A 20,308-nucleotide genomic window follows, 5' to 3' on the forward strand; every position below is an offset into this window, starting at 1 on the left:
CAGAGAGGTGGGGAGGGGCAGAGAGAGTGGGAGAGGATCTGAAGTAAACTCTGTGCTCAATATCGCAAACACTGAGATCATGACCTGAGTTGAAATCAAGAGTTTGATGCTCAACTGATTGAGCCACCCAGGTACTCCACTCTCTTGTTTTAAATACAGTCACTCAGGATATAATCCTGATACCAGAAAGTCCAGCATAAAATGGAAAGTTAGTGAATAAGTAAAGATAATCAACTCATATTCAAGCAGGAAAGTAAACTGCAAAACAACCTCAGATTAGACAACAGCAGAATTAAGTGGAAAAAGAGATGAGATGAGTTCAAATCAGTGGCTAATGCAGTAAACTTTCAGGTAGCCAGTTTCTCAAGACCATCATGATATCCTTATTCTTCAGATTGTATACCATGGGGTTAAACATCAGAATGACACTGGTAAAGGAAGAGAAATAAATTTGTTCTGAAAAGTATGTTTGGATTTGGGTGAAAAATATGTAATGATTTTGGATCTGCAGAATCAAGCTTCAACTATGATGTGAGATGAGCAGGTGGATACAGCTTTGGCTGGTCCTGTTCCCAATGGCAACTTCAAGATGGCGGAGACAATTTTACTGTAGGATCCAAGTATCATAACTAGAGGACAATGCAGAACATGACAAATGGCCATGTGGTGATCATAGGCCATCACTGTCAGGAGAAAATCGTCTCTGTTTGCAAGCATAAAGAGAAAGAAATATTTTTGTAGCACAGGTAGAAGAATAAATGTTTCTTTTCTGAGTCCAAAAGTTTAGGAGTATGCTAGAAAGAATACAAATACATAAAAGATTTTCAGGAAGGAAAAATTACTAAGGAAAAAACACATGGGTGTCTGAAGAGCCTGCTCAACTCTAGTTATGAGAGCAATGATGACATTTCCAGTAAAGACTATCACAGACAAGATAAATATCACAAAAAAAAACCATTCAGATATTGGAAATATGAGAACATTCTGAAACTTTCAATTTCATCATTGAAGTGAAATTTGCTTCTGGTTGAGTACGTGTGTGTGTGTTCCATTGCTTTGAAATTTATTCCTGTTTATTTGATCTATCAAAATCAAAATCATTATTACCAGATCTTTCAAGATCTTTCATTTACCATAACCCACCATACAACAGATACATGATTCATGTTTTCCAAACCATTGGTTGGTTAATTAAAGATGTCTTTATGAAATAAATTGTATAGATAATATGCTCTCTGGAACTCTGTCTACCTCATATAACTCAAAGTGTCTTGCTATCTGTGATTTGTGATTTGTTGTTCTCATTTAAAAATTCTTATTTTAATAATATATCTGGAATGAAGCTTATGGAAATTTCATAGCCTAAATTATTGTAAAATATAACTATTAGACACTGACCCAAAACAGCAGATGGTGAGGTTTTAGCTTAAAGTTGTTAGTTCTCTGGGCTGCCTGGGTGGCTCAGCTGGTTGAGTGTCTGACTTCTGCTCAGGTCATGATCTCACGGTTCGTGAGTTCCAGCCCTGCATCAGGGTCTCTGCTGTTAGCACAGAGCACACTTGGGATCCTCTGTCCCTTTCTCTGACCTGCCCCAGGTCAGGTCAGAGAGGTCTCTCTCTCAAAAATAAATAAATAATAAAAATTAAAAAAAATAGTTTTAGTTCTCCTTTTAAGATGTAAAGAACCATCTTATGAGGAGAAAAATATTTTTTTAATAACTCAACGTGGGAAGTCTCATGTTTGAAGATTATTATTTTAATTCTACCGTTCTTAATGAGAAAATCAGTTCTAAGAAATTATATGCTTTAAGGAAAAATTATAAATTTAATCTCCCTTAACAGAGCATACATCTTTTTCTACAGTGAGTCATAGAAGCATATATATTAAGATAAACCAGTACTTTGCTTATTAAAAAGGATTTATTTTCAATATACTTCAGTTATTTATCTCATGGATTATTATCATAAACATGCTGTACTTATGTAGTGTTCTGTGATCTCCAAAGTATTTTATTACCAATTTTGCTTCAGTTTTCTTTATCATAATGAAAGTGACAAATACAAATTCTAGGCTTTGACGGGAGTGCAAATTTTGTGCTTAAAAAATTCTTCAGTACATGTTGACTATTGCTCAAATCTTGGTTCTGAGAATTTTACAGTGTTCTAAAATAAGTGAAGAATATTAACACAAAATCATATTAACATAAAATAATTCATGCGTTCTCTTCTGGGTTGTGTTATAGCTGTTTTTCCTCCCTCTGTAGAACAGTGTAAGTACAAGTGCTTATGTACAATAAATATGCATATATTTCTATATACAATGATTATATAATCATATGTGCAAGAAACTTTTGTTTTAATAAGAGATTGAGGGGCTGGGTGGCTCAGGTCGATTAAACATCCGACTTCGGCTCGAGTCATGATCTCATGTTCGTGGGTTCGAGCCCCGCGTTGGGCTCTGTGCTGACAGCTTAGAGCCTGTAACCTGTTTCCAATTCTGTGTCTCCCTCTCTCTCTGCCCCTCCCCCACTCATGTTCTGTCTCTGTTTCTCTCTCTGAGAATAAATAAACATTGAGAAAAGAAAATAAGTTGATATTTTTTCATAATGGAAAGTCATATTTATTTCAAAATATATGCTTTAAAAATAGCAAGCTCCCTTCAGATGAAGATATCCCCCTGATTCTACTGGTTTTATTTCTTTTTCATGTATCACCTCAACTTTATGCTTCTGTTTGCCACTCATTCTTATGTGTTTTTCCAGACATTCTGGAACATCTTTGAGGACAATCACCCTATGGAATTCAAGTCCCCTGGTCATCCACCTCACCCCCCTCCCACATCAGATCTGGACAGGAAGCAAGAATGCTCTTGAGAAAGCAGCAATCGTTGTCTACCAATGTTACTGGAGAAAATCCAAACAGAAAATAGTGCACGTGGGACCCTTTCCTATCTCCACTTTCCTTAAGATTTCTCTCCTATCTTCCACCTGGGACTTTGAATGTAGCAACCCCCTAGACATCTATCATCATTACACGTGCAGGCTTTCTTTATTGCGATCTGCTTATTTTCCTTTTTCTTTTTTAATTTTTAACACTAACACAATCCTGAAAGGAATATTAATTAATTTTTTAAATTGCCATCAGACAAAATGGGATCGATTGCAAGTAATACCTCAAATCTATGTTCAAAATAAATATTTTAGAAGGAAAATATATCAGACTGGAATTAGAAAACCCTACAGTGCCTGCTATTGTTTCCAGTCTACTTCCCTAATCCCTGTGAAAATTGTTTGGTAGCTATAACCGAGATGTGCAAACTTACCCCTGTATCACACTCTGATTTGCAATGAAATGTTTGGTTCACTGATCCTTTTCTTTTTTTTTTTTTTCCCCATTGCTCACTCTCTCGCTAACTCCCCAGGCTTGCCTCAGTTTCTAAGACTTTAATATGTTTTTTTAATGTTTATTTGTTATTGAGGGACAGGGATAGAGTGTGAGCAGGGAGGGGCAGAGAGAGAGAGAGAGACAGAATACAAAGCAGGCTCCAGGCTCCGAGCTGTCAGCACAGAGCCCGACACGGGGCTCAAACTCACAAACCCTGAGATCATGACCTGAGCCGAAGACGGTCGCTTAACCGACTGAGCCACTCAGGCACCCCTAGTTTCTAAGATTTGAAATGAAAGCAAGATATAGTTTCAACCGACTTTCAATATTTTTCAATAAAATCTTTTGCCTATTTCTTTGTGTTATTATTGCAAGAAACTAATCAAGACCCTAAAATAACTGTAAAGGCATTTTGCAGATATAATTAGGGGTTGAATATTACTTGACCTTAAATTAGGGAGGTTGCTCAGCTGGGCCTGACCTAATGACATAAATCATGTACATATATAAGTATGTAGAGCAACCAGAGACAGAAAAAAATATCAGAGATTCGAGGTGAGTGAAGTGGAAGAAGGAAGAGAGTGTGAACTGCCTTTGGCTTCTGGGAACCGACAGTTGTTCCTAGCTGACACGCAGTAAGGAAAGATGGACCTGAGACTCACAATGTCCAAAGCTGGATTTTTCCAGTAACCTAATAGAGTTTAGAATCAAATATTTTTCTCTGGAGGCTCCAGACAAGAATGTCACCCAGGTAGTACCTGAATTTCAGCCTCTGAGACTCTCAGCAGAGAAAACAAGCCACACCATGCTGGGCTTCTGACCTATAGAAACTGGGAGATAGGGGCGCCTGGGTGGCTTAGTCCGTTAAGCTTCTGACTCTTGATTTCAGCTCAGGTCATGATCTCAGGGATTGTGAGTTTGAGCCCCACGATGGGCTCCATGCTGACAGTGTGGAGCCCACTTGGTATTTTTTGTCTCTCCCTCTCTCTCTTCCCCTCCTCAACTCTCTCTTTCTCTCTCTGTCTCTCAAAAATAAATAAATAAGCAAAAAAATAGAGACTGTGAAATAATAAACTTGTGTTAAGTTGCCTTAAATAAAATCCTTGTGGAAGCACATTCTGTGGCGTCTGATCAATTTTTCCAAAATGAAACTGGAGAAAACAATGCAAATGGGTTTATTTTCTTTTAGGGTTAATAATAACATTTTTAATAGGTAGAAAATAGTTGATTAATGATTTGGCCTATTCAGACATACATATTTTCTTAATTGGATCAGTATGGTGAGATTTCGAATATTAACTTACTTATTTTAGTACAGTTACCTTTGGATTTATCTTCATTTATTTCATGTAAGCCTTACTTAATGGGATTTAATTTCCAACATTTTCTGTGTTTTTTTAAAGTGTTTAAATTTTTGCTTTTTTATTCTGTTATTTTTTAATTTGTAGATTAGTATTGTCAGCAAGTAAGTAAAAGCACCTTTACACATATTTTTTGGAATTGAAAGAGAGACATGCCCAATTTATAAATTTACCATTTACATAAATCTGATAATCATGCATATTCCTTTTTTAATTTAATTTGTAAAAATCCAAAAAAAAATCCTATTCATCAATATTTGCATATTTTTTATATTCTATATTATCTTTCTGATTCGTCACATCCTAGAATCCATTCATTAATTCTACACTCATTGACATTTTTCTCTTTCCTTCCTTTTTGCTTTTGAAGATTATCATCATTCAATAATCACTGACAGGCATTCATTTTAACTATGTCCACTTTTATAATCTTAAATTTATCCATTTTTGTGTCTATTGTTGAAGGCCTTTTAGTTATTTTTAATAAGTTTTTTTTTTAAAAAGTGTATTTATTTACTTTGAGAAAAAGAGACACCAGGGGAGGGTGAGAGAGAGAGAGAGAGAGAGAGAGAGAGAGAGATACACTCCCAAGCAGGCTCCACACTATCAGCATGGAGACCAACATGGGGCTCAAACTCAGAAACCATGAGATCCTGACCTGAGCCAAAATCTAGAATCGGAAACAACCCAGTGATCCACCCAGGTGTCCCAAGGCCTTTTAGTTAGTTTTATAAAGAAATTACTCTAAATATTATATATCCTGAATCCTTTTATTTTTATTCTTTTTAATGGTTATTTAATTTTGAGGTAGAGAGAGACAGACCATGAGCAGGGGGAGGGGTAGAGAGAGAGGAAGACACAATCCTAAGCATGCCAAAGGATCTGAGCTGTGAGCACAGACCCCAAACCCAGGAGCACTGAGATCATGACCTGAGCCCAAGTCAGACCTTCAAACAATTGAGCCACCCAAGCGCCCCTCACGATTCCTTTTAGTTCATAGCAAAAAATCTATTCTTTCTTTCTTTCCTTCTTTCTTTTTCTTTCTCTTTTTTGTTTCATGTTTCATTTAAATTCCAGTTAGTTAACGTATAGTGTACTATTAGTGTCAGCAATAGAATTTAGTGATGCATCACGTACATATCAAAAATAAAAGATGATTTGGCAGATATTGAACTTTCTCTGCTGGCTGATACATATTCTATTTGACATCCGGTAACAATAAGAAAGGGAGTGATTCAAGAATGTTCTTTACTGGGAACATTTATGTTTTCTGCCTAAGAAGTTATTATTTCTTGTAATTTACGTGATATATTCTTTTTGTTATAAATCCAAACTACAAAAAAATAATTAAAAATCTGAAATCATTTGAAATCCTAACACCGTCAGGAAGCCAAAATTTCTTTTCTAAGCCTAGCTACATTTTATACATAGATTTACTTTCTTTCTCACATGTCTGGAGAGCTTGGAATTTCGTCAGTGAAGGGGCTCTAAAACATCGTCTTGAGTGGCTGTGCTGCATTATATGGTGTTGATGCGTTCCGTTGTCTTAATATGTTCCGACTGACAGCGCCTTCCCATTGCTTCCTGCTTTCTTTGCCCTGTGAAAAGAACACTCTTGCGCAAACATAGTTAATAAAAATTCTTAAACAAACACAGGTAATAATCATTCTTGGACAAATATTTCTATGAGATGAGTTTTCATTGATATAGTTTTTAAAATAAAAAGGAAAGTGTTATGAATTTTCTATCAAAAGAAAAAAAAATGCCAAATTACTGCCTGAGAAGGACAATTTCTTCCAGAGGATTCAAATAGAAGCACTTCAATGAAAAGACTATTTACGTGGTGCATTATCCTCCTCGATCAGCTGTGACAAAATAGCACAAGTTGAGTGGCTTAAAACAACAGAAACGGAATCTCTCGCAGCTCTAGAATCCAGAGTCTAAAGTCACAATGCTGTCAGCCTCTCTTCACTCCGGCCTCTGAGAATCATTCTTTGCTTCTTCCAGTGTTGAATGGCTCTTGACCTTTCTTTGTTCTTGGTTGTATCATTCCTGTCTCTGTCTCCACCTTTTTTTTTTTAATGTTTATTTATTTTTGAGACAGAGGGAGGCAGAGCATGAATGGGAGAGGGTCAGAGAGAGAGGGAGACACAGAATCTGAAACAGGCTCCAGGCTCTGAGCTGTCAGCACAGAGCCCGATGCGGGGCTCGAACTCACAGACAGTGAGATCATGACCTGAGCCGAAGTCGGAAGCTCAACTGACTGAGCCACCCAGGTGCCCCTCTGTCTCCACCTTTAAAAGATGTTATTTTCAGTGTCTTTATCTATTTTTTAAACGTCCTCTTAGCATTCTGTCTCATAAGGACACTGCTCAGAGGATATAGTGCCCACATTACACCAGGATGATCTCATTTCCTTAATTTAATTACATCTACAAAGTCTTTTTTTTTTCCAAAGAAGACACGTTTGCAGATTCTAAATGGCCATATGTTTTAGATGGACCCACATTCAACCTGCTACACATTAATGTTGATAGTTTACAGTGAAAATTCCAGACAAATGTAATACTGAATGGATATTAACAGAGCAAAACCTGATGCTACCAGGGGAGGGAATGATGTCACCAGAAAACAGTGGGTACTGGGATGGTAAAGGGGAGATTCTCAGGACTTGTAGTCTTAAAGCAGCATGACCAGTGACAAATGATAGAAAGAAACAGTAATGCAAAGAAAACATGAAGATACTCCTGCTTCCTCCATCTTGCCTGCTGTTGGTGTTTGTCATTGGCTAAATTCAAACACAGGTACAAAGAAGGGAGGCAAATATATCTGGAGAAATGGGAAGGTTAAAAAACTGATCGCAACACATGGCTCTAATCCCTGTTTATAAGATACACCGAGTTAACTATCATCGTATTGCTCAGGCAATCTCTTAACTCACTAGTTCACAGTAGAGGAAAGATGGATCTTCAGATTGGATTGCTGCAGTTGGAATAATTTGTACTTTGTACAAAAGTCCTTAAGTTAATCCTATGAAACTAAGATTCCTTAACATAGTGTGAGGTTGCATTGATGTTATTAATGAACATTATTGAGGAATAAAACTAGAAGACATGTTTCTGTTGTCTCTGCATGACAAGCATATAAGCAAGTTCTTTCCACAATTTCAAGTGTTTGAGTCATATTAAAATCTTCGTTAGTAATTTTCTCAGTGCCACTGTGATGTCTTTGTTCCTCAGAGTATATATAATGGGATTCAAAGTTGGGATCAAAACGGTGTAGAAAAGAGAGATCAATTTCCCAACTCCTTCAGATTGATTTGGTTTGGGTTGTAAGTACGTGATGGTAGCCGTTCCATAGAATAAGACGACAACTATCAGGTGAGAAGAACAGGTGGAGAAGGCTTTAGCCCTCCCTTTGGCTGACGACAATTTCAGAATGCTGGAGATAATTTTGCCATAGGAGACAACAATCAACAGAAATGGAGCCATGACAAATATCACTGCAACTACGTAGACTGCTATCTCATTCACAAATGTGTCCCCACAAGCTAGCTGGAGTACTGGGGGGAGGTCACAGAAGAAATGATTAATTGTGTTAGACCCACAAAAGGGCAGAGAGAAAATCTGGCACGTTTGCCCAATTACAACTGGGACTCCACTGATCCAGGAGACAGTCACCAGTTGGACACAGACCTTGTGGTTCATGATTAGAGGATAGTGCAGAGGGTTACAAATGGCCACGTAGCGGTCATAGGCCATCACTGTCAGGAGAAGACACTCTGAGCCTCCAAACATAAGGACAAAACACATTTGTGCAGCACAGGCAAAGAAAGAAATATTTCCTTTCTGAGTCAATAAGTCCATGAGCATTCTGGGGATAGTGACTGTTACATAACAGATTTCTAAGAAGGAGAGATTGCCAAGAAAAAAATACATGGGGGTCTGGAGAGCAGAGTCAATTCTTGTTACCAATATTATGATGCTATTGCACATCAGGATAGTTAGGTAGATGACTAAAAATATCCCAAAAAGAGTCCAGTGGAGATTGGGAATATCAGAAAACCCCAAGAGAACAAATTCCACCAGTGTAGTAACATTTGAAATTCCTGTTTTTAATCGATTCTCCATCTGCAGACATAGTAAATGAAAGAGGGTTAGTCCATTAACATTTTCCAACCATATTTTCCTTCCTGTTAACTGCAGTAGATGCATTAATGTATTTATGCAATCTCTTAAATTATTTCTTGACTCTGTTTCCAGAAAATGATATGTGAAATCTCAAAAAGGAATTGATGTGCACTTAAAATCAATCCAAGAAGGAAAATCCTAATGTATATGTTTTATACTTGCACGTAATAATAGAGATAATGAGAAATATGCACTGATTCTTTAGTATGTCATGCAGAAATAATATGTATTATTACACCCCTATTATGAGTAGAATTATGAGACAGGCTTTTTCTATTGTTTTTGACTGGATTCATTTTTTTCTTCCCTGTGTTGGTTGGGTTGTTCCATCTTCTTTCAATTCAAGCCTTTCCCCTTAAAAGGCTGTTTAATTCTTATTCAAAATGAGTATTAAGTCTTCCCATTTTTATTCTAATGAGAATCAATTAGTTAAACCAACCCTTTGTTCCTGTGGGAACAAATATATATGATGTTATTGTTCTCCTTTATGTACCTTTCCCATTAAATACTGCTAAATACTGAAAGCATTAATCCCATCCCATCCATAACTTTCCCTATTAAGACATCCTATGCAATGCATGATAAGTATCACTTAACCTTTAATTCAATCAAGAAAAGTAACCCCCATTCCTCACAGTATTTTCCATATATTCCTTTTTATCTAAGTAAGAGTCTATGATCCACTGTCATTAATTGCATTGCAGTCAATTGCAATTCCCTTTCTTTATATTATTTTCTTAATTTTACATATTAAAGTGCAACCTTGGTTAAACCTAATTATTTTTTATTCAGGGCATGCAAATGGCTAGAGTACAATAATAGGACACACACACACACACACACACACCACATATGCACACATAGCCCTACTTCACTTAATATGTCATCTAACATCAGGCAGTCAACATTGCTTAACAATTGTGTTACATATTATTGATATTTGTTCTCCAACTTTTGAAAACAAATATGATGTGTTTTCCTACTTCATCAAATCTACTACTCCCATCTCCATCTTATATCCTTGTTGGCTGATGTTTTGCCTTAATAGTTTGGCTGAAATCCCCTATTTTTGTCTCTAGACATCAGGAAATACATTTCTGATGTGAAAGCTACCCTCCTTGCACAAAAAGTTAGAGAGACATTCCTGTCTTCAGAAATAGGAAATTCAGGGCACAGTGAATCTATCTGAACAAACCTTGTTACACTTGGCAATTCACCACCCCTGCCCAAATACTGTTTGGAATTCCTTTGTCTAAAATGTATAAAAATGGGGCAACTGAGTGGCTCAGTTTGTTAAGTGACTGACTCTTGATTATAGCTCCGATCATGATCTCAAACTTTGTGGGATCAAGACCCGTATCCAGCTCCACATTGACAGCATGGAGCCTGCTTTGGATTCTCTCTCTCCCTCTCTTTCTCTCTCTCCCTCCCCAACTTGTGTGCACTCTCTCTCTTAAAATAAATAAAAGTAAAACATTTTTAAAAATGTATAAAAGTAACATGACTATGTTTTTTTTTTTTGAGTCTTAATTTTTTTTATTGGGCCTCTGTGCACACATAATTAAACTTCATTTTCTTCTTTCAATCTGTGTCGTGTTAATTTAATGCTTAGACCAGCCAGGAGAATCTTGAAGGGTACAGAAGATATTTCCTCTCCAAGAGCAGTTAGCTGATTTTCAGATAAAAATCTCAGAATTTTATGCTTTTCTATTTTTTTTCTTTGTATCTTGAGCCTCAACTTTAGAAAGATCCTTAATGGGGCACCTGGGTGGCTCAGTCGGTTAAGCCCCCCACTTCCCTTCAGGTCATGATCTCGTGGTTTGTGAGTTCGAGCCCCACATTGGCTCTGTGCTGACAGCTCAGAGCCTGGAGCCTGCTTCACATTCTGTGTCTTCCTCTCTCTCAGCCCCTCCCCTGCTCACACTCTGTCTCTCAATAATAAATAAATGTCAAAAAAAATAGAAGTATCCTTAAATAAAAGAGTCTAATAGCACAATTATAGCTTACCTTTATGGATTTTCATGAGGCTATTTATGTGACTCTAGGTGTTTTGTAAACCGTAAATGTTTTCAGCTCTTCTTTTGTGCCAGTAAGAAGTGGCTGTAATTCTCCAGTACTCTTGCTACCTTCCAACATTAGGTGCTTTTAAATAGAAAGCAGTCATGCTCGTCCTGGGGGACATCTCTGGTGTATCATTTTGATTTCTAGGAGACTGCTTCTGCTTTGCGGTCATTATAGTTCTTTTTTTTTTTTTTTTAACTTTCTCTGTAGATAACCCTTTCTTCTCTTTCCTTCTCTGTAGATAACCCTTCTTGGCACAAAGCTCCCTCGCTAAGGGGGAGTCCCCTGGTGGAAAAATTCCACTTACTTGTTTAGTATTACTTTCAGGGAAAAAAAAAGTTAAAAAATCTTTCTATCTATTGCATTTCAGATCCTTCATAATTGGTGTGGATTTGCTTTTCTTACCTTTATTCCCATAACTCACTCAAACCTGGATCATCCACAGCCTTAGAAAAATCTGTCATATATTTTATCATGTGACCATGGTGTGCTTGGTTCTTAAATACATTACGTGGTGCGATCCCTTCTTAGGAGTGGAGAGCTCGGTTCCTGGATTAAGTTTTGTGGAAACTGAAGCGTGTCCTGTCTGCTGACAAAAATCTAGATGGTTCGATTCATATTAAGGTGTCCACTCAGACATCAGGGAAAGTATCTAGCTACTTCCAAATGGGATCCAACTCAAAAATAATCATTTTCAACAAAATTATTTAGGAAAGAAAGAGAAAAAAATCAAAATTTCCTCTCAAAATCGTTTTCTTATTTCACCTACTTCTAGGTAGGTATGACAATAAAATTATCGTGCATAAAGTTGCAAATCCAATATCTACTTGTACTTGCAATTACGTTTGTTTCTTCCTTTTCGGAGCTTTTTGACTACGTGTCAAAATAGTGCTTTTCTATTTGTCAAAATAGTACGTTTCCCAAACTGCATTTTGTTTCTGTATTTTAAGCCTGCTTATCTTCACTATGGCATGCTTCTTATACATGCTAAGATCTCTGTACCTATTATTGCAACTGATTTGGTATAGCTGAGGGACTTCATGTTTATATACAAATAGGACGTCCATTCATGATTTGCCTCAAATAAGATGTCAGTTACTTATAGGCTGGGACAAATTGAATCTGTGTCTCCTATTGGAGTAGACCAGTTTAATCCCTATCCTGTCTTATTCTTAAGACAGAGAATTGAGCGCTTCTTTATTCAACTAAATACCATCATCACACACACAAAAAAATTAATTTGAAACTGATACAATGCCTTAGATATGTCAGTGGCTTAAAAAAAAATAAAGAAGCATCTTCCACTCTTACCACAGTACAATTTTGTAGTCAGGAATTAAGGAACTCTGGTTCCTCAGGGCACCTGGGTGGCTCAGTTGGTTAATCATGTGATTCTTGATTTCAGCTCATGTCATGATCTCATGGTTCCTGAGGTTGAGCCCCACATTGGGCTCTGTACTGACAGCATGGAGTCTGCTTGATATTTTCTCTCTCCCTCTCTCTCTGCCCCTCCCCTGTTCATGCACTTGCTCTCTCTCTCTCTCTCTCTCTCCCTCAAAATAAATACACTTAAAATAAAAAGAAGAAGCTGGTTCCTTTTATCTAAGAATCCCATTTCCCCCTAATTTGTTTATCTTTGGAGTTCCCTATTGGATCTTCAGTATTCACACAGCTGAGAATTAAAGATATACAGAAAATAAGGAAACAAATAAACTCTTAAGAGTCTCAACACAGAATAATCGCATCACTTCTCTCCTTGTGCTATTGTAGAAACTAATCACATGGTCTAATGTAGATATGAGAGGGCTAGGGAATACTGTTTATCATATATCAAAGAAATGGGAATATATTTGGAAAGGCTCTGCCACAGTGTTCACACTAACAATGTGCTGTATCATGCTATAACTTGTAAACCTTTAATCTTTTTTTTTTTTTTATTTTAGTGAGAGAGAGAGAGTGCACACATGCAAGTCAGGGGGGAGAGGCAGAGGGAGAGGGACAGAATTTTAAACAGGTTCCACACTCAGTGTGGAGCCCAAAGTGTGGCTTGATCTCACAACCCTGAGATCATGACATGAGCTAAAAATCAAGAGTCTGATGCTTAACCAACTGAACCACCCAGATACCTCCATATGTAAGCCTTTAGACTGAAGTTCTAGCATGACATTTACACAACAGTAATTATTGATGGTACATATCTATAGTTTACCTTTTTAAAAAGATATATTTTATGTCTAATCCAATATAATATTATTTTATTCTTTGTTTCCAATATTTATTCATTTATTTTGATAATGAGTGAGTTAGAGAAAGAGAGAGAAAGTGTGGAGGAGGGTTAGAGGAAGAGGGAGGGAAAGAATCCCAAACAGACTCAATGTTCAATCTCAGGAACCATGGGATCATGATCAGAGCCGAAATCATAAGTCGGATGCTTCATCAACTGATCTACCCCAGCACCCCAATTTTATTCTTAAATTAGCAACATTATTGGGGCATAGTTTACATAAAATAAAGTACAGCTTCTAAAATACATTCAATGAAATTTGAAATTTGGTGAAATCTGATGAGCATATACTCTTGTGAAACTCTTACCACGATCAAGATACAGAACATTCACATCATCTTGAAACATTCCATTGTGCAGCTTCACAATCTGTTTTCCTTCCACCTCCAACTCCAGGGAACCACTGATCAGATTTCTGTAGCTTTATATCATTCATAATCAATTAGAATGTCCTCTGTTTTTTTACTGGAGTCTGCTTAGTGTAAAGCTTTAAGATTCAATTCATCTGTGTTGTATATACCACATTGATTTTCGCTGCAGAATTGAATTCCCCTTGGGTAAATACACTTCAGTGTGTTCATCCATTCATCTGGGGATGGGATTTTAGTTGTTTCTATCACATAGAGAGTTGTGCATATTTCTGAACAAGTTTGGAGTAGGGCATATATTTCCATTTGGGATAATAGGAGTGAAATTGTTGGGTTGGGTTGTAGGTGTGATGTTGTCTTTTAAGAAACTGTAAAAATATTTTCCAAAATGGTTACAACATTTTGCACTTCCACCAGCAGTGTGGGGGAAGGATAATAGCTTGACCTTCCCCAACATTTGGCATCATTAAAGTTTTCACTTTTTGCCATACTAATGGATGGGTTGTGGTCTTTTGTTATGGTTTTGATTTGCATTTCTCTTGTGACTAAGTATGTGCCCATTTTTATGTTCTTATTGACTGTTTGTAGGTTTTCTTTGATGAAGTGCTCATTCAGTCCATTTGCTCTTCTCCCCGCTCCTTGGTTGTCAGTATTATTGGATAGCAAGTATTCTTTACGTATTATGGATACAAATTCCTTGTCAAAAGTACATATGGTGAATGTTTTCACCTAATACAATGCTCAGGTTGATTCTGAAGTGAGTTAAAATAAAAGTCTCTTAAATTGATAATCCTGGTTCTTAAAAGGGAAAAAATTAATATTCAAAAGAAAAAATCATTTGATGGATCACGTTTAGGAATGGTAGCATTTAAGGTAAATAGTTTCACTCATTAATTAAATAAAATAGTGTTTGATGCTAAATAATATGTAATTATGGGGTGTCTGGGTGGCTTAGTCAGCTAACCATCTGGCTCTTAATTTCAGCTCAGGTCATGATCTCATGGTTCGTGGGATTGAGCCCCACTTTGGGCTCTGGTGATAGCATGAAGCCTGCTAAAGAGTCTATCTCCCCCTCTCCCTCTGCCTGCTTGCTCTCTCTCTCACTCTCTCTAAGAGAGAGAGAAAAAAATCTTTAAATGAAATGTAATTGTATCCAGCTTTTGGTAATCAAATTATTAATGTATTAATGTATGACGTGAAATACATAAGATTTGCGTATTTTTTTCTCCACATGAAGATGAGGTGGAAAAAGCAAACTTATCCTGAGTGCTGCCACAAAGTTTTCTATATTACTATTCTTTCTTTTGAATGTGGAAGTCCTTATTAATCTAGGAAAATAAAATTTAGTAAGCTAATATTTCTATTTTAAATTCAAGCATCAATTACTGGGAAAACTCAAATAATTAACAGAATGTGTAACAATATTCTAAATCAGTTAGATACTAGTCACTATCCACATCTGGACCTAATCTTCAGCTATGAAGATGTATACTTAATATAAATTAGCTACTGAAACCTCGGAATTTATTTCAAAACCAATATTACACTGAAAACTCACTTTTGCTATTTTACACAAATTTAACTTCATAAAATATTTTATTTTATTTTTATAAATGCTTCTTGGATTTCTTAAGAGTTGGTGATTTTATTAGCTGGATTGTTTTATTTTATTTTGATTAATTTATTTTTTATTTTAGAGAGAGACAGAGATAGGTCCCAAGCAAAGGAGAGGGGCAGAGGGAGAGAGAGAATCTTAAGCAGACTCCATGCTTAGTGCAGAGTCCATCATGGGGCTCGAGCCCATGACCCTGGGATTATGATCTGAGTCAAAACCAAGAGCCAGACTGACTGAGCCACCGAGGCACCCCTGGATTGTTTTATTTTAGGTCTCTTCTTGAAATATCATTAAGAGGAAAATGAATAAATATCATGCTTATTTGTTACAATCTTGGCTCTGAATGAAGTTTTCCTCTTTCGTTATTTACTATTTGACAAAAATTCATCAAGTATTCAAGTTTTCAGTATTTCAAATATCAAGAAGTAAAAAAAAAAAAAAAAAACAGCAGAAAAGAAAAAATGGGCCAACTAGATGAAGAAACGTCTTCTAACCGTATAAGAAGGTGGTCAAATTTGTTTATGAAAAAGGAAAAAAAAAACTAAACTGTAGAGATTCAGTTTATTAAAAAAATCTTTTGACAGTTTTATGCAATTAGGACAACACATTATTTACACTGATTGTACAGGTGAAATGCACAAGTCCTGTGGACAGGAACCAGCCATTGACCCCTAACTCAGTTGTGTTCATGGTGAATCAAACCAGCTTGCATGTGTATGAGCTTATACAGTCTAAAAAAAAAATAATGTTTATTTTAGTTTTGAGAGAGAAAGACAGAGAGAGACAGAGTGCAAGCAGGGGAGGGGCAGAGAGAGAGAGACAGAGACAGAGACAGAGACAGAGGCAGAGACAGAGAGACAGAGAATCCCAGGCAGGCTTCCAGCTTTCTGCACAGAGCCCATGTGGGGCTCAAACCCACCAACTCTGAGATCATAAACTGGGACAGGGCAGACACCTAACTGACTGAGCCACCCAGGTGCCGTGAGTTTAGGCAGTTTTTAATTTGATAACACCATTGTACTTGCAAAAGAAAGCCAACTAAATGGGATCATGTGGGTTATCTCACTCTGACTTAGTGAGCCTTCATTTTGATATTGTCATCTATTCTTTTTTCCTTCCACAGCTATCTGATGCATTCCAAAGAGGACTTTTACAGTTTACCCAAATTTTTTTAGTGGTTTCATCAGGAAAATGGGTTTGCTGTGACCATGTACATTATCACCAGAAATGGAGATTATTTTTTATTTGTTTTAAATGTTGGAAATCATATGTGACTGTGTTTTAAGTATGTCCATTATACTTGTTTGAGTCATTTATCCAAAACAATTCAGTGTTATCTCCAGTGTTGGATCACACGATTTTTGGTCAATTATGATTTTTTGAAGCAAAGGGCGATTGATTTTACTGGCTTGGTTTCAGGTTAAAACAGAAGGATGACATTAAAAGAATAAAGAGCAGTATTTTTTTTTGCTTTCATTACCAGCAAAATGTGTTCACTAAAGAAAATTTAGACAAAAGAGGGAAAAAACTAAAACAACAAAACTGTCTCTCATGTGTGAACATTTTGATGTATTTCTTCCATCTTTTTATTTTTTTTTTCAACGTTTTTTATTTATTTTTGGGACAGAGAGAGAGACAGAGCATGAACGGGGGAGGGGCAGAGAGAGAGGGAGACACAGAATCGGAAACAGGCTCCAGGCTCCGAGCCATCAGCCCAGAGCCTGACGCGGGGCTCGAACTCACGGACCGCGAGATCGTGACCTGGCTGAAGTCGGACGCTTAACCGACTGCGCCACCCAGGTGCCCCTCTTCCATCTTTTTAAACATAGTTGTGTTTGATTTAAATCTTATGCCTACAGAAAAATTTATAAATTATCAGCCATGTGAGTCCTTACAAAGCAAACATCCTATAACTACTGCTCAAGTCAGCTATAGAAAAATATAAAGTGCTATCACTAGTAACTTTGGGGGAGAAGTAAAGTGGTGCCTGGTGGGATTGGCTGGATGGATACTTAGCTTCTTAATTTCTTATCAGCAGGGCAACCATGTGGATACAATCCCGATATCAGAGAGTCCAGCATAAAACAAACTCAGCAATGAGTAAACATAATCAATGTATAGTAATGTAGGAAAGCAAACTGAACATTAATTTTCGATTACAATATGGCAGACTTAAATAAGAAAACAGAAAATGAGCTCAAATCAGAAGCTAATACATTAAACATTAAGGTAACAATTTTTTCAAGGCCATCATGGCATCCTTATTTCTCAGAGTGTATATCATAGGATTAAACATTGGGGTGACAATGGTATAGAAAAGAGAGAGAAACTTGTCTGCTCTGGAAGAATGTTTAGATTTGGGCCGTAAATATGTGATGATTGCAGATCCAAAGAACATCGCCACAACTGTGATATGAGACGAGCAGGTGGAGAAAGCTTTGGTTCGTCCTGTTGCTGATGGCAACCTCAGAATGGTGGAGATGATTTTGATGTAGGATCCAAGTATCAACAGAAAGGGGATCATAACAAACAGCACAGCGACTGTAAAGACTAACATCTCATTCAGGAATGTGTCCCCACAGGCCAACTTGAGTAGTGGAGGGATGTCACAGAAGAAGTGATTGATTTGGTTAGACCCACAAAATGGCAGAGAGAAAATTTGGTATGTCTGCACTGTCTCCACTGGAACTCCAGTGATCCAGCAGGCCACTACCATCTGGACACAGACCTTGTGGTTCATAACTAAAGGATAGTGCAGAGGGTTACAAATGGCCACGTAGCGGTCATAGGCCATCACTGTCAGAAGGAGGCACTCTATGTTTCCAAGCGTAAGGACAAAACTCATTTGTGTTGCACAGGCAAACAAAGAAATATTTCTTTTCTGAGTCCAAAGGTTTGTGAGCATTCTGGGGAGAGTGACAGATACAAAACAGATTTCCAAGAAGGAAAAATTACTAAGGAAAAAATACATGGGCGTCTGAAGAGCCTGGTCAACCCTGGCTATGAGAACAATGATGCCATTTCCCATCAGAATTATCACATAGACAAAGAAAAATATTACAAAAAGAAACATTTGAAGATTGGGAATATCAGAAAATCCCAAAAGAACAAATTCCATCACTGAAGTGAGATTTACTTCTGTTTTTTTCTCCATCTGTGAAAATAGTGAAATTAGTTATTTATCTTTTGGGGGCTGTTTTCTAATTTTATGGACCAAAGGAACTTAGGGGAAATTAGTACATAAAATTTCTATTGTTTATTAATTTCCAGCTTTTTATATCCTGGGCATAAAGAGCACAACTAATGGAGAAATTCGAAATATATCAACATAGTTAATATGTAATACAAGGTTAGAATTTGACTGAAAATGATGTGTTGTAGAATCGTTAATTTTCAATTTTTGTATGTTTGTGTGCAGAGCAAATTAATCCATTTTATCCCTTATATGTTGACAAACAGAATCCTGAGACAGAAACCTTTACATCACTTTTTCCTTGTGGTATTTTACCACCAAATTTTGAGATATATTTTTTTGTTACTTCTCAATTCTTCCAGGAAGCCTTTTTTTTTTTAGAGAGAGAGAGAGAGAGAGAGAGAGAGGGAGGGAGAGAGAGAGAAAGAGCATGAGTAGGGAGGGGCCAAGGGAAAGAGAAAGAGAATCTTAAGTGGGCTCCATGCCCCAACGTGGAGACCCAGGCAGGGCTCTATCTCAAGGCTGTGAGATCATGACCAGAGGCAAAGTCAAGAGTAAGTCGCTTAACTAACTGAGCCACTTAGATGCCCCCATGTGGCTTTTTATAAGTACAAGCTTGCTTTCCATTCCATACCTCACAGCTGTAGCTCTTACTGTTTGTGTATTCACTTTATTTGAAACCATTCTGGTTTCATTTATTTATCAATATAAAATAAACAACATGGTCATCAGATGTTATAATGCAAGATCTTTTCTTTATCTTGTCCAAACATGTAGTAGATATTTGATAAATGCTTTCTGAACTATTCCTTATTAATAATGGCAATATTGAAGGAATTACATGGATAATATGGTTTCTGAAATTCTGCCTAGCAAATTTATCCTCAAATGACTTGCTCACTGCCATTGGTCACTTTCATTGAAAAATTCTCATTTTAATAATATGTCGGAACTGAAAAACAAAAATCATAATAGAACACTATAGATTATTATAAAATATCATTGTGAGACAGTTTCCAGAAACATCAAAGGCAGAGAAGTGAGCAAGTACATTGTGATCATGAGGAATTAATGAGACCTACAGAGACTCAATTATCTATTCATGTATTGAGATACAGGTGGACAATATAGAAATTTAAACAAAAAAAGACAATTATACCATTACATAATGTCTGGAAAAACAAAAGACAAAAATGATTTTAACTAAATTATCATTGTGTTGATCAAGTGCTTGCAATAAGATTTCTCATTTAGTCTAAAATAATCTTCTTGAATTAAGTGTTGATTTCTTCATGGTATATTATAGATGGAGGTACTTAGGATCAAAGATTTGCATGACTAAACTATAAAAAAAAAGTTCTATTTGGGTCCTAAGATTCATAAGCATTCGGAGAAGGTAATAGATAACACTGTGTAGCAGATTTCCAAGAAGGAAAAACTGCCAAGCAAATATAAGGCTACATGGGAGTTGAGATCAGGGTCCAATTCTGTCAGAACTAAGGTGACATTGCCCATCAGCATAATGATATAGACAACCAAGTACAATCCAAATAGAAACCACTGGAGATGGGGATAGCTGCAAAATCCAAGAGAACACATTCCATTAATTTGGTTCGATTTTTGGTCTGGGCATTTTTCCTGGTGTTTCACCTGTGGAAGGAGAAATCTAGCCTGTGCTTTTTACTGTACCTGCCTTGACATTGCTTGTTCTTTAGACTGACTCAAAATGTCCAGATAGGCTTTCATGATCATTGCCGTTGTTATCAATTTAAGGATGCTACCATTTATATGTGTCCCATTCTTCCAGTTTAGATCCTGTGGTATCACTGTCAAACTCCCTTGAAATTTGCTTC

General features: G+C 36.8%; 2 protein-coding genes across 2 annotated transcripts; both read right to left on the reverse strand.

Moving 5' to 3' along the window:
- Nucleotides 1–7,923: 7,923 nt before the first annotated feature.
- LOC131488822 (olfactory receptor 10AG1-like) lies at nt 7,924–8,892 on the reverse strand. The gene has a single exon (XM_058690665.1). The coding sequence runs from the start codon at nt 8,872–8,874 to the stop codon at nt 7,924–7,926; it is 951 nt and encodes a 316-aa protein (XP_058546648.1). The 5' UTR covers nt 8,875–8,892.
- An 8,594-nt stretch (nt 8,893–17,486) lies between these two features.
- Nucleotides 17,487–18,425, reverse strand: LOC131488823 (olfactory receptor 10AG1-like). Its single transcript, XM_058690666.1, has one exon. The coding sequence runs from the start codon at nt 18,414–18,416 to the stop codon at nt 17,487–17,489; it is 930 nt and encodes a 309-aa protein (XP_058546649.1). The 5' UTR covers nt 18,417–18,425.
- Nucleotides 18,426–20,308: the final 1,883 nt, after the last annotated feature.

Source organism: Neofelis nebulosa, chromosome 10 (genome assembly GCF_028018385.1).
Source record: "Neofelis nebulosa isolate mNeoNeb1 chromosome 10, mNeoNeb1.pri, whole genome shotgun sequence".
NCBI lineage: Eukaryota > Metazoa > Chordata > Mammalia > Carnivora > Felidae > Neofelis > Neofelis nebulosa.